The 12810-nt window shown below is 51.0% G+C and overlaps 1 protein-coding gene and 1 non-coding gene across 3 annotated transcripts in view; one reads left to right on the top strand and one right to left on the bottom strand.

Annotated features, from left to right (window-relative positions):
- Positions 1–11607, top strand: part of OLFM2 (olfactomedin 2) — a 73192-nt gene extending 61585 nt beyond the window's left edge. For both annotated transcript variants that reach the window (XM_065932539.1, XM_065932535.1), the window contains exons 2-6: positions 4221–4370; positions 7264–7410; positions 7916–8135; positions 8465–8571; positions 10097–11607. In XM_065932539.1, the coding sequence (XP_065788611.1) occupies positions 4221–4370; positions 7264–7410; positions 7916–8135; positions 8465–8571; positions 10097–10774 (1302 nt within the window). In that variant the 3' untranslated portion in view covers positions 10775–11607. The remainder of the gene's footprint in view (positions 1–4220; positions 4371–7263; positions 7411–7915; positions 8136–8464; positions 8572–10096) is intronic.
- LOC136156403 (small nucleolar RNA SNORA70) lies at positions 781–916 on the bottom strand. Its single transcript, XR_010660964.1, has one exon. It is a non-coding gene; the product is annotated as a small nucleolar RNA SNORA70 (small nucleolar RNA).
- Positions 11608–12810: the final 1203 nt, after the last annotated feature.

The following is a 12810-nucleotide window of genomic DNA, read 5'->3' as shown; positions in this document are numbered from 1 at the left end:
TTCTATCCTTGAGCCATCCTCCTTTTTTTTTTTTTTAAAAAAAAAGTTGTTGTTGTTTTATTTATTTACTTACTGCCCATGCAACATGTGGGATCTTAGTACCCCAACCAGGGATTGAACCCACACACCCTGCATTGGAAGCCCAGAGTCTTAACCCCTCTGGACCACCAGGGAAGTCCGTTGGGGCATCCTTCTTGTTTTAGAGCAGGTGGGCTTCCCTGGTGGCTCAGATGGTAAAGAATCTGCCTGCAATGCAGGAATACTGGGTTCAGTCCCCGGACTGGGAAGATCCCCTGGAGGAGGGCACGGCAACCCATTCCAGTATTCTTGCCTGGAGAATCCCATGGTGGGCTACAGTCCATGGGGTCGCAAAGAGTTGGACACAACTGAAGCAAATTAGCGTGCACACACGAGTTAGGAGGGGACAGTGCCCAGGCTCTCATGAACGCAGGGCCCAGCATTTGTCCAGAGGGCCACAATGAGGGATGTCTTTGACCCCACAGCCATCCAGGATGAGCCCTTTTGTCACCGTGGTTTCAAATTTATCCACATTAAACTTAGTAAATCCTCACTTCTTGGAAATGTGGATCTTCTGGCGGCCAGGGAACTGGAACTTGGCCCTGCAGAGGGCCTCAGTCACACGCTCCTTGTTCTGCAGCTTGGTTCGGGGGGACATTATGACCTGACCACTGTGCCCTGGGGCTTTCCAAAGGCACCGTGCATACCTGTCTGGAGCCCAGATTGCAGACAGCATGCCAGTCATGAATGTCCACTGGAAAGGACTGTCTCTAAGATCCCTTAGGACGACCTGTACAGACATCAGGCCATCTACACTACCGAGGGGGCTGCTGTCTTGCAGCCATTGCACGCTGGGCCCCCATAGGGAAAAGAGCACAGTCGGCTTGATTGACTGCAAACCACCTGGACCATTTCTTCTCGCAAGGGAGGCTGGGAAGGTAAGTGGCTTCATTCCCTCATGGGAGAGACGTAGACTCTCAGAGAGGTGGTGGTGGTTGTTCAGTCACTCAGTTGTGTCCAACTCTTTGCAACCCCATGGACTGCAGCACGCCAGGCTTCCCTGCCCTTCACCATCTCCCAGAGTTTGCTCAAACTCATGTCCATTGAGTCAGTGATGCCATCCAACCATCTCATCCTCTGTCACCCCCTTCTCTTCCTGCCCTTAATCTTTCATCAGGGTCTTTTGCAGTGAGCCGGCTCTTCGCATCAGGTGGCCAAAGTATTGGAGCTTCAGCTTCAGCATCAATCCTTCCAGTGAATATTCAGGGTTGATTTCCGTTAGGATTGACTGGTTTGATCTCCTTGCTGTCCAAGGGACTCTTCAAGAGTCTTCTCACAGCACCTCGTACAGTGGGGGTTCCCTCAACCTCCAATATGTGTATATAAGGTGCAAGGAATGACTAATTACAATAGTTTCAGTTGGCATTTATGAATGGTTTGTTTTTCTTATAAATTAGTGGAGGAGTCAAGCTCGTCTGTACAATGATACCACTTGTTCACATTCCAATTAGCTTAAAAAAAAAAGACTTTATTGAGTGGGAGAGAAAATAGGTGGGCTAATAGCTGGAATCTCTAGGATTGCTCATAATTCATAGTCTGGCTTTTACCTCTGCTACAGCTCATGGAAACAGCCTCTGCTCAGTGATAAGCAGCGGCTGTGCAAATAGTCCATGGTAGTGAGGCTTTGTTTCTCTGTAAAACACTTGGGGTTTTACTAGACTCTCCTTCCTGTCTGCAGGGATACATTATGGATAGGACCAGAATCTTCTAGTTTCTTCCCATCTCTTCAGTGTCCATCCATCTGCCCTGGTCTCCCTCCCTCGACACCCCCAGTCTTGTTCCCCCCACAGCAGCCAGGGGGCGCCTGTGAACACCTGAGTCACGTCCTGTCTATCCTCTGATCAGAACCTTCCATGGCTCCCACTTCCCTCAGACCAAAAATCAGTGTCCTCCCCATGGCACATAAGCACTGGATAGGCTGTCCTGTCTCATCCCTGTCCTCATCTGCCCCCTTCCCACTTTCCCCCTTGTTCCCTCTGTTTTAGTTATAGCCTTCTCCATGTTTCCCAAACACACCAGGCGTGGTCCTGCCTCAGAGCCTTTGCACTTGCTGTTCTCTTGGCTTGGACCATCTTTCCCTTGATATCACCAAGGCTTCTCCCTCACTTCCTTCACGTCTTTATTCAAATGACACCTTCTCATGAAGGCCTTCCTAGGGCCCCTAAAATTGCAAGCTTCCCAAGTGACTCAGTGGTAAAGAATCCTCCTGCCAAAGCAGGAGACAAGGGGTTCAATCCCTGGATAGGGAAGATCTCCTGGAGAAGGAAATGGCAACCCACTCCATCCAGTGTTCTTGCCTGGAGAATCCCATGGATGGAGGAGCCTGGCGGGCTACAGTCCACGGGGTTGCAAGAGTCAGACATGACTTAGCAACTAAGCAGCAACAACATTGTCATTAAAATAAAAAAGACTGGGACTTGTGACTGGCTGGAAGTATGTTCTGGGGAAGCTCAAGGCGGCATGATGTATGCTCCATCCAGTGAGGACTTGATGCTTTTTGAGCAGTGTTTCTCCAATTCCTCCATATAATGATCAGAATTGGAGGGGTGGGCTGTGCTGTGTGGTGCAGCATGTGGCATCTTAGTTCCCGACCCGAGATCGAACCTGAGGCCCTTGCAATGGAAGTGCAAAATCTTAACCACTGGACCACCAGAGATGTCCCACTGGTCAGAATTTGTGTGCCCAAAACGTCCCTTCCTCTCTCCCCTTCTCCTGGCTCACTCATTCCTCCAGTTCAGGTTATATGTCCCTTCCCTGGGATACCTCCTCTGAGACTCTCAGCCTAGGGAACACCCCTTGTCACGATCTGCACTTTCTTTGTAGCATCCACTGCAGCATATAGTTCTAAGGGCTTCCCTGGTGGCTCAGACAGTTAAGAATTCACCCGCTATTCAGGAGACCTGGGTTTGATCCCTGGGCTGGGAAGATCCCCTGGAGGAGGGCGTGACAACCCACTGCAGTTTTCTTGACTGGGAAATCCCATGGACAAAAGAGCCTGGCAGGCTATAATCCATGGAGTGGCATAGAGCAGATACCACTGAAGCAACTCAGCATGCGTGCACATAATTCTGGAAGCATCAGTGGGATTCCATACTTGAAGTCGGCCTCCTCCACATCCGTGGGGAGCAATAGATACACTTTCTTCATCTCTCCTCTCTTCCTAGTCCCTATCTCAGACCCACACCTGGCACACAGTAGGCACTCACTAGATATTTTCTAGTAAGTTTGGGAAATTATGGCTGAGTTCCCTGATACACATGAGCATCTCAAAGGCTCTGATAAGTCCCGCACTTAAAAAAAAAAAACAACTCATTTCACTCAGCATTACACAAACATATTTGACCACAGAGTACCCCTTTTCCTCGCATGCCTGGTAAGATTGCCAGGGTTCCAAGAAGCCAGGTTTGGGAAACAGCTGTAATTGATAATTGAATTATCTGAGTGGCATCATCTAACTTGAAATTTAGTGTAGGAGTCTGAAAATGATGCCTTCCAGGCAAAGACTTGAAGGTGTTGGTGAGGACTCTGTCACCCTTTGGCCAATACCTTGCTCGGGCTTCTAGGGAGCAGGAGTTGGGGAAGGAGGGATGACATAAGTGGAGGATTTTTTTTTTTTTTTAGTATTTATTTGGCTGCATTGGGTCTTAGTTACTTTTCATTTTGATGTACAGACTCTAGTCGTGGCACATAGGCTTGGTTGCTCTGCAGAATGTGGGATCTTAGTTCCCCAACCAGGGATTGAACCCGAAGTCCCTGCATTGCAAAGGTGGATTCTTAACCACAGGATCATCAGGGAAGCCCCCTGGTCTATGTTCTAATGGTGATTATGGAGGCAGTGGTGTGTGCGTGTGCAAATATGTGTGAGAGAATGAATTCTCATCTTGTGGAAGGGCTTGTATCCCACAGTTCCTTGCCGTGTTCCTTCACCACTCGTACCTCAATCTTGTCACCTGTAAAATGGGGCTTTCCCTGAGGAAGGATTTAGATTACACACCCCTGGCACGCAGAGCACATGGTCTGGGACATCCCAAGCATCCAAGGGAGGGCATCTGTCATCTCCCTGGGATCTCCTTTTTCTCCCAGGAGGTGCGGGGGCGAATCCCCTTTGGGGTTCCTGCTCTCTGACCCTGATCTCCCCGCAGACCCTCTTCCAAAGCCCAGAGGAAGGCTGGCAGCTGTACACCTCAGCCCAGGCCCCCGATGGAAAATGCATCTGCACGGCTGTGATCCCTGCACAGAGCACCTGCTCCCGAGACGGCCGAAGCCGGGAGCTGCGGCAGCTGATGGAGAAGGTAAGAACCATACAGGTTCCCCTGTGAAAATCTCTCACTTCTCCACCCTCCCCTCTGCTTCCCACCAGGTCAGCCGGGACCGGATCTAAGCCATGATTATGCAGAGCTGGTGGATAACCTGACTGCCCTCCGGGCGGGTGTTTTAGTCAAAAATCTGCTTGCTGCTTCTTTGGAGGAGAAGCTGAGTACTATGTGGGGACAGGGAAGGTGAACTCCAGTGGCAGCGTCTGCGTCTCTGGTGTGTGAGCTTCAGCCCCACCGTGTACTCAGCCTCAGGACTCAGCTGCTAAGAAGGGTCTCACCCTCCATCCCAAGATATGTGAAGATTTCTTCCCCTTCTGATTGTGACTGATTTAAACTGGTCCCCATTCAATCCAAGGGCTTCCCAGATGGCTCAGTGGTAGAGAATCCACTTGCCAATATAGAAGATGCAACTTCGATCTTTGGGTTGGGGAGATTCCCTGGAGAAGGGAATGGCAATCCACCCTAGTATTCTTGCCTGGAGAATTCCAGGGACAAAGGAGCCTGGAAGAGTCAGACATAACTTAGTGATTAAACAACAGCAATTCAATCGAAGGATATTTGGGTGCCCTTTACAGGCCGATTGCTGTCCCTCACCACTACCCAGATAAACTGCTTATGAGTCACTTCTGATGTCATTGTTGAAAGGGACTAGCCACTTCCCACTGTCCTCCTATAGAGGAGGTAGCTGAGGATAGAGACCCTTGTTGGCACTGAAGTCTTGTCTGCCTGTGACATTAGAACTGTTCAAGATGACCATGTGATGTCCCCTGATTGTTTTTTTTTCTTTCTTTTTTCTTTTTTAAATTATCAAAGTATGATAAAACATTTACAGGAGACTTGGAAAATACAGAACAAAGTTACATATAATTTACACTATATATTACAACTTTTTAAAGCAGGTAAATTTTTTAGTTGGAGTTTTAATATCAAAGTCTAAAAAATAAATAGAATGAATAGACAAAAATAGAAGGATATAGTAGACCTGAAAAGCACTGTGAATCAATTTAACATAATAAGATTTATACAGGGCTTCGCTGGTGGTTCAGATGGTAAAGAATCTCCTGCAATGCAGGAGACCCAGGTTTGATCCTTGGATTGGGAAGATCCCCCGAAGAAGGGAATCTCCAGTATTCTTGCCTGGAGAATCCCTTACACTTAGGAGCCTGGTGGGCTACAGTCCATGGGGTCACAGAAGAGTCAGACACGACTGAATGATTTTCACACGCACACACAACATTCATACAATTTTCACACAACAGCAAGATACAAATTGTATTCAAGTTCCCGTAGACTGTAAACCAGGATACACTAAACACATTCAGGGGGTGTCCCCTGATGGTTGACAATGACGATTAAAATGTTTTGTGACATCCAGGATGGTCAGGCTGTTTGTTGGCTTTCTCAGAACTTCCAAGTGTCAGATGAACAATGGTTCAGGAATGTCTGCATATTTCAACAAGCATCCAGTGTTGTCTCTGAGTTCACCTTGACTGGGAGGAGCTCACCTTAGCCAGGGGGAGGTGGGACCTAGGGGGCCTTCGGGCTGATTCAGAGAGGTCAGGGCAAGGGAAGTTTCATTCCATCATTTACCTGTATTTACTGAGCATCTAGTATTTATTGAGGATTCAGCTGTGGACAAACCAGACACCGGGTCTGCCTCTGAGGACCCCACCTGAAGGAGGCAGATGAATAAGAACATTCTAGGTAGTAGTCACAACTGGAAGAAAATAACCACATAAGGGAGAGAGGGTGAGTGGCCCCTTGAGGGAGGGTGATTGGGGAAGGCCAGTCTGAGGAGGTGATGCTGGAGCTGAGACATGAAGGATGAAGAGGAGCCAGCTGTGGGAAGACAGAGGGACAGCGCTCCAGATAGAGGGATCAGCAAGTGCAGAGGCCCATCAGTCATGGACAGATGTGAGAGTTGGACTATAAAGAAAGCTGAGCGCCAAAGAATTAATGCTTTTGAACTGTGGTGTTGGAGAAGACTCTTGAGAGTCCCTTGGACAGTAAGGAGATCAAGTCAGTCAATCCTAAAGGAAATCAGTCCTGAATATTCATTGGAAGAACTGATGCTGAAGCTGAAGCTCTAATACTTTGGCTACCTGATGCTAAGAGCCGACTCACTGGAAAAGACCTTGATGCTGGGAAAGATTGAAGGCAGGAGGAGAAGGGGGTGACAGAGGATGAGACGGTTGGATGGCACCACCGACTCAATGGACATGAGCAAACCCTGGGAAATATCGGAGGATAGAGGAGCCTGGGGTGCTACAGTTCACGGGGTCGCAGATTCAGACATGACTTAGAGACTGAACAACAACAAAGGCCCTGAGAAGGGAAGGAGCTTTAAGCCTATGAGAGTGAAGTTGGGGCTGGTGGTTGGAGTGGATGAACATGGAGAGGAGGCAGGCGAAGGGGCAGAACCAGCTCGCAGAGTCTGCAGGAGAAGGTGACTCAATCTTCCTTTTGAAAAACTCCCTCTCCAGACTTTCCCAAGGGCCCAGAAGTTAAGACTCTGCGCTCCCACTGTAGGGGTCATGGGTTCGCCTCGTGGATGGGGAACTAAGATCCCACATGCTTCTCAGTGTGGACAAAAGAAAAGAAAAAAGAAAAATTCCCTCTGGCTGCTATGTGGAAACTTGACTGCTGTGAATGAGGGTGGAGGCGAGGAGAGCGGGAAGGCAGGGAGAGGTGGGAGGCGGTGGTGGCCAGACCAGATGGATAGATTGGGTGTGCCTTTGGGAGGTTGCTGGTAAGGTCGGGAGGAGAAGGTTGGTTGGGTGTTTGGCCTCTGGCCCCACCAGGTCTTGTCTGCAGCATCCCCAGGGGTGGGGACAGGAGTCTGGCTCGCCCTAACCCTCCCACTTCCTAGGTTCAGAACGTCTCCCAGTCCATGGAGGTTCTTGAGTTGCGGACGTACCGGGACCTCCAGTATGTGCGCAGCATGGAGACCCTCATGCGGAGCCTGGATGCGCGGCTCCGGGCAGCTGATGGGTCCCTCTCGGCCAAGAGCTTCCAGGTGCGTCCTTCAGGGTTCAGGTCAGAGGTCAAAGGAAGAACTGGGATTGGTGCCCATTACTTCCAGGAAGGACAGAGGGTTGACTGGGATCTGCAGTCCTATGTGGGCTGAATGTCAAGAGTCAAGTGTGCATCAAAGATGAGGGGTGGGATTGCTGGCACCAACTCTGTGGACATGAGTTTGAGCAAACTCCGGGAGATAGTGATGGACAGAGAAGCCTGGCATGCTGCAGTCCATGGGATTGCAAAGAGTTGGACAGGACTGAGTGACTGAACAATTGTGGGTGGGTGGGAAGGAGGCTCAAGAGGGAGGGTATATGTGTATATATTTGCCTGATTCACTTTGTTGTATAGCAGACGCTAACACAACATGGTAAAGTGATGATACTTCCATAAAAATAATACTCATCCCCCCAAAATGAGTGAAGTTGTGGGTTGAAGGTTGGAGCCAGGTCTGGGTCACCGGTCAGGGGTCGGGGTCAGCGCGGGTTCCCTCTTGGGGGCAGGAGCTGAAGGACAGGATGGCAGAGCTGTTGCCACTGAGCTCGGTCCTGGAGCAGTACAAGGCGGACACGCGGACCATTGTGCGCCTGCGAGAGGAGGTGAGGAATCTCTCCGGCAGCCTTGCCGCCATCCAGGAGGAGATGGGCGCCTATGGCTACGAGGACCTGCAGCAGCGGGTGATGGCCCTGGAAGCCCGGCTCCACGCCTGTGCCCAGAAGCTGGGTATGCCTTGATGCTTGACCTTGACCCCTGAGCTCCACCTCCAACCCCAATTCCTTCTGTGTGTTCAGAGCATGGTTTTGACCTCTAACTTCTAAATGTTGATCCTTGACTTTCCTACCCGAGGCCAATAATAGACCCCCAAACCTGGAAACGGCCCTGACCCTACCCCTCCTCACCCCTGAGCTAACTCCGCCTTGGGACCAGATCTCTGGATCTTCCCTCAGCCCTGGTCCCAGCGCTTCAGTTTGATCACACCCCCTCATCCTTGCCCTGTGTCCCTTGGGCTCTTCCCATCCTCCACCCTCATTCCCCCTGTTGCTGCCTCCCAGGCTGTGGGAAGCTGACCGGGGTCAGTAACCCCATCACCGTTCGGGCCATGGGGTCCCGCTTTGGCTCCTGGATGACGGACACAATGGCCCCCAGCGCGGACAGCCGGGTGAGTGTGCCCACGCCGGGGGTCAGAACCCGGGGGCAGGGAGACGTAGCCCGTGGCCCTCCATAGGTGCCCAGTGACTCCACATCAATGATTATCTTGTCCTAGGGTCTCCAGGGCCCTTGACCTCCCCCTGACTGTCTAGCGACCACCAAGTGACCAATAACTTTCCAACTCTGTGAATCTGCAAGTCAGCTGACCTCCAGTGACTGTATAGAGACTAATGGTTACTAGTACCACTGACCAGCCCCCAGTGAGCACTGATCTCAAAATAACCACCAGTGACCAGTGCCTTCCAAGGTCTAGGACCTCTGAGCATCACTTGAAGACCTTTGAACTTCCAGTCACCCCCCATGGTCACAACTGCCTGTCACCTCTGGCCCACAGGAACCATCCATTAACTGCTCAATGACTATTCTAGTGACAGATATTGGTCCCTGGGCAGCCACCATCATAGGTCGTTCAGTCGATAAGTCGTGCCTGATTCTTTTGCAATCACATGGTCTGTAGCTCACCAGACTCCTCTTTCCATGAGATTCTCTAGGCAGGAATACTGGAGTAGGTTGTCATTTTCTGCTCCAGGGGCTCTTCCCCACCCAAGGATTGAACCCGTGTTTCCTGCATTGGCATTCTTTACCACTGAGTCACCTGGGAAGCCCATAATAGCCACTTCCCCATCGTGATCACTGACCTCTGAGGCATCATGGTGGTTCAACCAAGGGGTTAAAGAGTTTGGGTTTGAGGGGAATTCCCTGGCTGCCCAGTGGTTAGGACTTGGTGATTTCACTGCCGGGGCCCAATTTCGATCCCTGGTCAGGGAACTAAGATCCAGCAAGCCACACAGTGTGGCCGAAACCAAAAAACAACCACCACCAACAGCAGCAAAACAAACAAAAAGAGTTTAGGTTTGGGAATCAGACTTGGATTTGTATCCCACTTCCACCAGTTCTTAGCTAGGGAATCTCGGGCAGGTTCCTTAATGTCGCTGAGCCTGAGTTTCCTTATCTTCAAAATCATTATAATAATGTCGGCCTTACAGTTTTTAAGATATTTGACCCAATAACCAGCACTGGTAAGGGCACTCATAAATGCTAATTGCCATGGTGACAATGAATGATGTTGACGGAGAGGATGGTGATGACATGGCAGTCACCTATCGTTACTGGGATTACCCACAGGCAGTGGATTCAAGTGACCTCTCGCCACCCCAGGGCAATCTCATGACTGTGAACCGTCCCATATCCAGTGACCAGTCAATTCCTAGGCCCAGCGAGTCCCCGGGGACTGCAGTTTCCCCTGATTCTTGGGGAGCAAGCCCTGTCCTCTGAGTGTCTGAGGCCAATGGCACTGACCCGGTGACCCCAGTCACCAGGATGTTACCTGGTCACGAAGGGTCACCAGACGTCCCGTGATTGAGTAATGACCACTCAGTGACTGTTGACCCCTCATGACTACGTGATTGCCGTGTGACTGTCGGGACCCCTGGTCATCGGCGGTGGCCCGGCGGTGACCAACAGCTCTCTCGCAGGTCTGGTACATGGATGGCTATTACAAGGGCCGGCGCGTCCTGGAGTTCCGCACTCTGGGAGACTTCATCAAGGGCCAGAACTTTATCCAGCACCTGCTGCCCCAGCCGTGGGCCGGCACCGGCCACGTGGTGTACAATGGCTCCCTGTTCTACAACAAGTACCAGAGCAACGTGGTGGTCAAGTACCACTTCCGCTCCCGCTCCGTCCTGGTGCAGCGGAGCCTCCCCGGGGCCGGCTACAACAACACCTTCCCCTACTCCTGGGGTGGCTTCTCGGACATGGACTTCATGGTGGACGAGAGCGGGCTCTGGGCCGTGTACACCACCAACCAGAATGCGGGCAACATCGTGGTCAGCCGGCTGGACCCGCACACCCTGGAGGTCGTGCGCTCGTGGGACACTGGCTACCCCAAGCGCAGCGCCGGCGAGGCCTTCATGATCTGCGGCGTGCTCTATGTGACCAACTCCCACCTGGCCGGGGCCAAGGTCTACTTCGCCTACTTCACCAACACGTCCAGCTATGAGTACACGGACGTGCCCTTCCACAACCAGTATTCCCACATCTCCATGCTGGATTACAACCCCCGGGAGCGGGCCCTCTACACCTGGAACAACGGCCACCAGGTGCTCTACAACGTCACCCTCTTCCACGTCATCAGCACCGCCGGGGACCCCTAGGGGCTGCCGCTGCTCACGCTGCCACACGAGGGCCACGGGGCCCTTTCCACTCCGCCTGTGTCCCTCCGAGTTTATCTGTCCCTGTCCTGCCCTCTCTTTCCCTCCCTCTCTTCCTCCCGGTACTGTTTATTCTCTCTCCACCTTTGCGCCCAGCTTTCATTCTCTGCCTCTGTATTTCTATTGGTGTGTTTTCTCTGTATTGTCTCTTCTTTATGATCTGATTTTGATACACCTTTCTTTTTTTTGATGCCTCTGTCTCTTTCCTTTGATCTGACTCTCCAGGTCTCTTTCTCTTTCTCTGTTTATCTGTCTCTCTTTCCCCTCCCTCCCTTTTTTGCATCCCACCCAGACCCTCTTCTCCTCTCCCCACATCCCTTCCTCCCAGCCCAAGGAGTTGAGTGCATGGATCTGTTTCTTTTTTTTCTTTTTTTAATTTACACTTTTTCTTTCCGGGTTGCCGGAATAAACGGGACCTTTGACATTTGACACTTTAATTGCTCTGTGTGTCTAGAAGAGGCAGAGGAGGTGAAGTGGAGGGTGAGCCTGGAGGCCCATCCCAGCTGGGTCCCCTTGTCCGAGAACACGAACTTTGTGAATAGGGGCAGGTAAGCACAAGTCCGGGGCGTCCTAGGTGGTGCTAGTGGTAAAGAACCTGCCTGCCAATGCAGGGGGCATAAGAGATGCAGGTTCGATCCCTGGGTCTGGAAGATCCCCTGGAGGAGGGCGTGGCAACTCACTCCAATATTCTTGCCTGGAGAATCCCATGGACAGAGGAGCCTGGCGGGCACTACAGTCCACAAAGTCGCAAAGAGTTGAACATGACTGAATGGACTTGGCACGCACAAGCCCAGCTTGAGGGTGGGGGTGAAGTGGGGGGGGGGTGTTGGAGGTAGAGGGTTGGGTAGGAGGGATGAGGGCAGGGGTCATGGTAGGGTGAATCCTTTGGGAAGCCAGGTGAGGAGACCCAATCCAAAGCTGTTTCAGTTGATCCAAACAATAGGATCCGAACAACCGCAAATTCTATCATGGCACTGAAGACTGGCCTCAAGTGAATATTGTCAGTTTTTTTTTAAGGCAGTTTTTGATGTGGACCATTTTTAAGTCTTTATTGAATTTGTTACAGTATTGCTTCTATGCTTTCGTTTTTGTTTTTTGGCCAGGAGGTATGTAAGATCTTAGCTGCCCAACCCAACCAGGGATCAAACCTGCCCCCCTGAACTGGAACGTGAAGTGTTAATCACTGGACTGCCAGGGAAATCCCATTGTCATGGTTTTTTTTTTTCCTTTCACTCATTGACACTGGTGCACCACTGGTGACCATCTGGCAACTTTTAACTTTTTTTTTTTTTTAACAATTTGGCTGCTTTTAAGAATATAGGTATGATGGGACTCCCCTGGCAGTCCAGTGGTTAAAACTCCACTCTTTCCACTGCTGGGGCTGTGGGTTCCATCCCTGGTCATCTGGCCAGGGAACTAGGATCTCTCATGCCTCGTAGTGTGGCCAAAAGAGAATATCAAACCAGTCAATCCTAAAGGAAGTCAACCCTGAATACTCATTGGAAGGACTGTTGCTGAAGCCGGAGCTCTGAAGACCGACTCATTGGAAAAGAACCTAGTGCTGGGAAGGATTGAAGGCAAAAGGAGAAAAGAGCAGAGCAGAGGATGAGATGGTTGGGTGGCATCACCGACTCGGACATGAGTTTGAGCAAACTCCAGGATAGTGGAGGACAGGGAAGCCTGGCGTGCTGCAGTCCATGGGGCCACAAAGACATGATTGAGCACCAACAGCACCAGGAGAGTGGGACACAGAAGAATTTTCCCTCTTTCTTCTGTTTGGGCTTTGTAATTTCAAAGCCATTTTGTATAACTTGCACCTGAGTTATTAGTTCTGAGTGAGCTAATAACAAAAAGGTAGCAACAGTCTGAGAGTGCGTGGGGGTCTTCCACTGGACACACCCACATCTGATGCCCTGGCTTGGGCAGGGGTAGTCCTCACCGGGGACCGATGTGGAGATCGGAGCTCCTAGAGGCCAAGA

Source organism: Muntiacus reevesi, chromosome 1 (assembly GCF_963930625.1).
Source record: "Muntiacus reevesi chromosome 1, mMunRee1.1, whole genome shotgun sequence".
NCBI lineage: Eukaryota > Metazoa > Chordata > Mammalia > Artiodactyla > Cervidae > Muntiacus > Muntiacus reevesi.
This window is presented reverse-complemented; position numbering and strand designations above follow the sequence as displayed.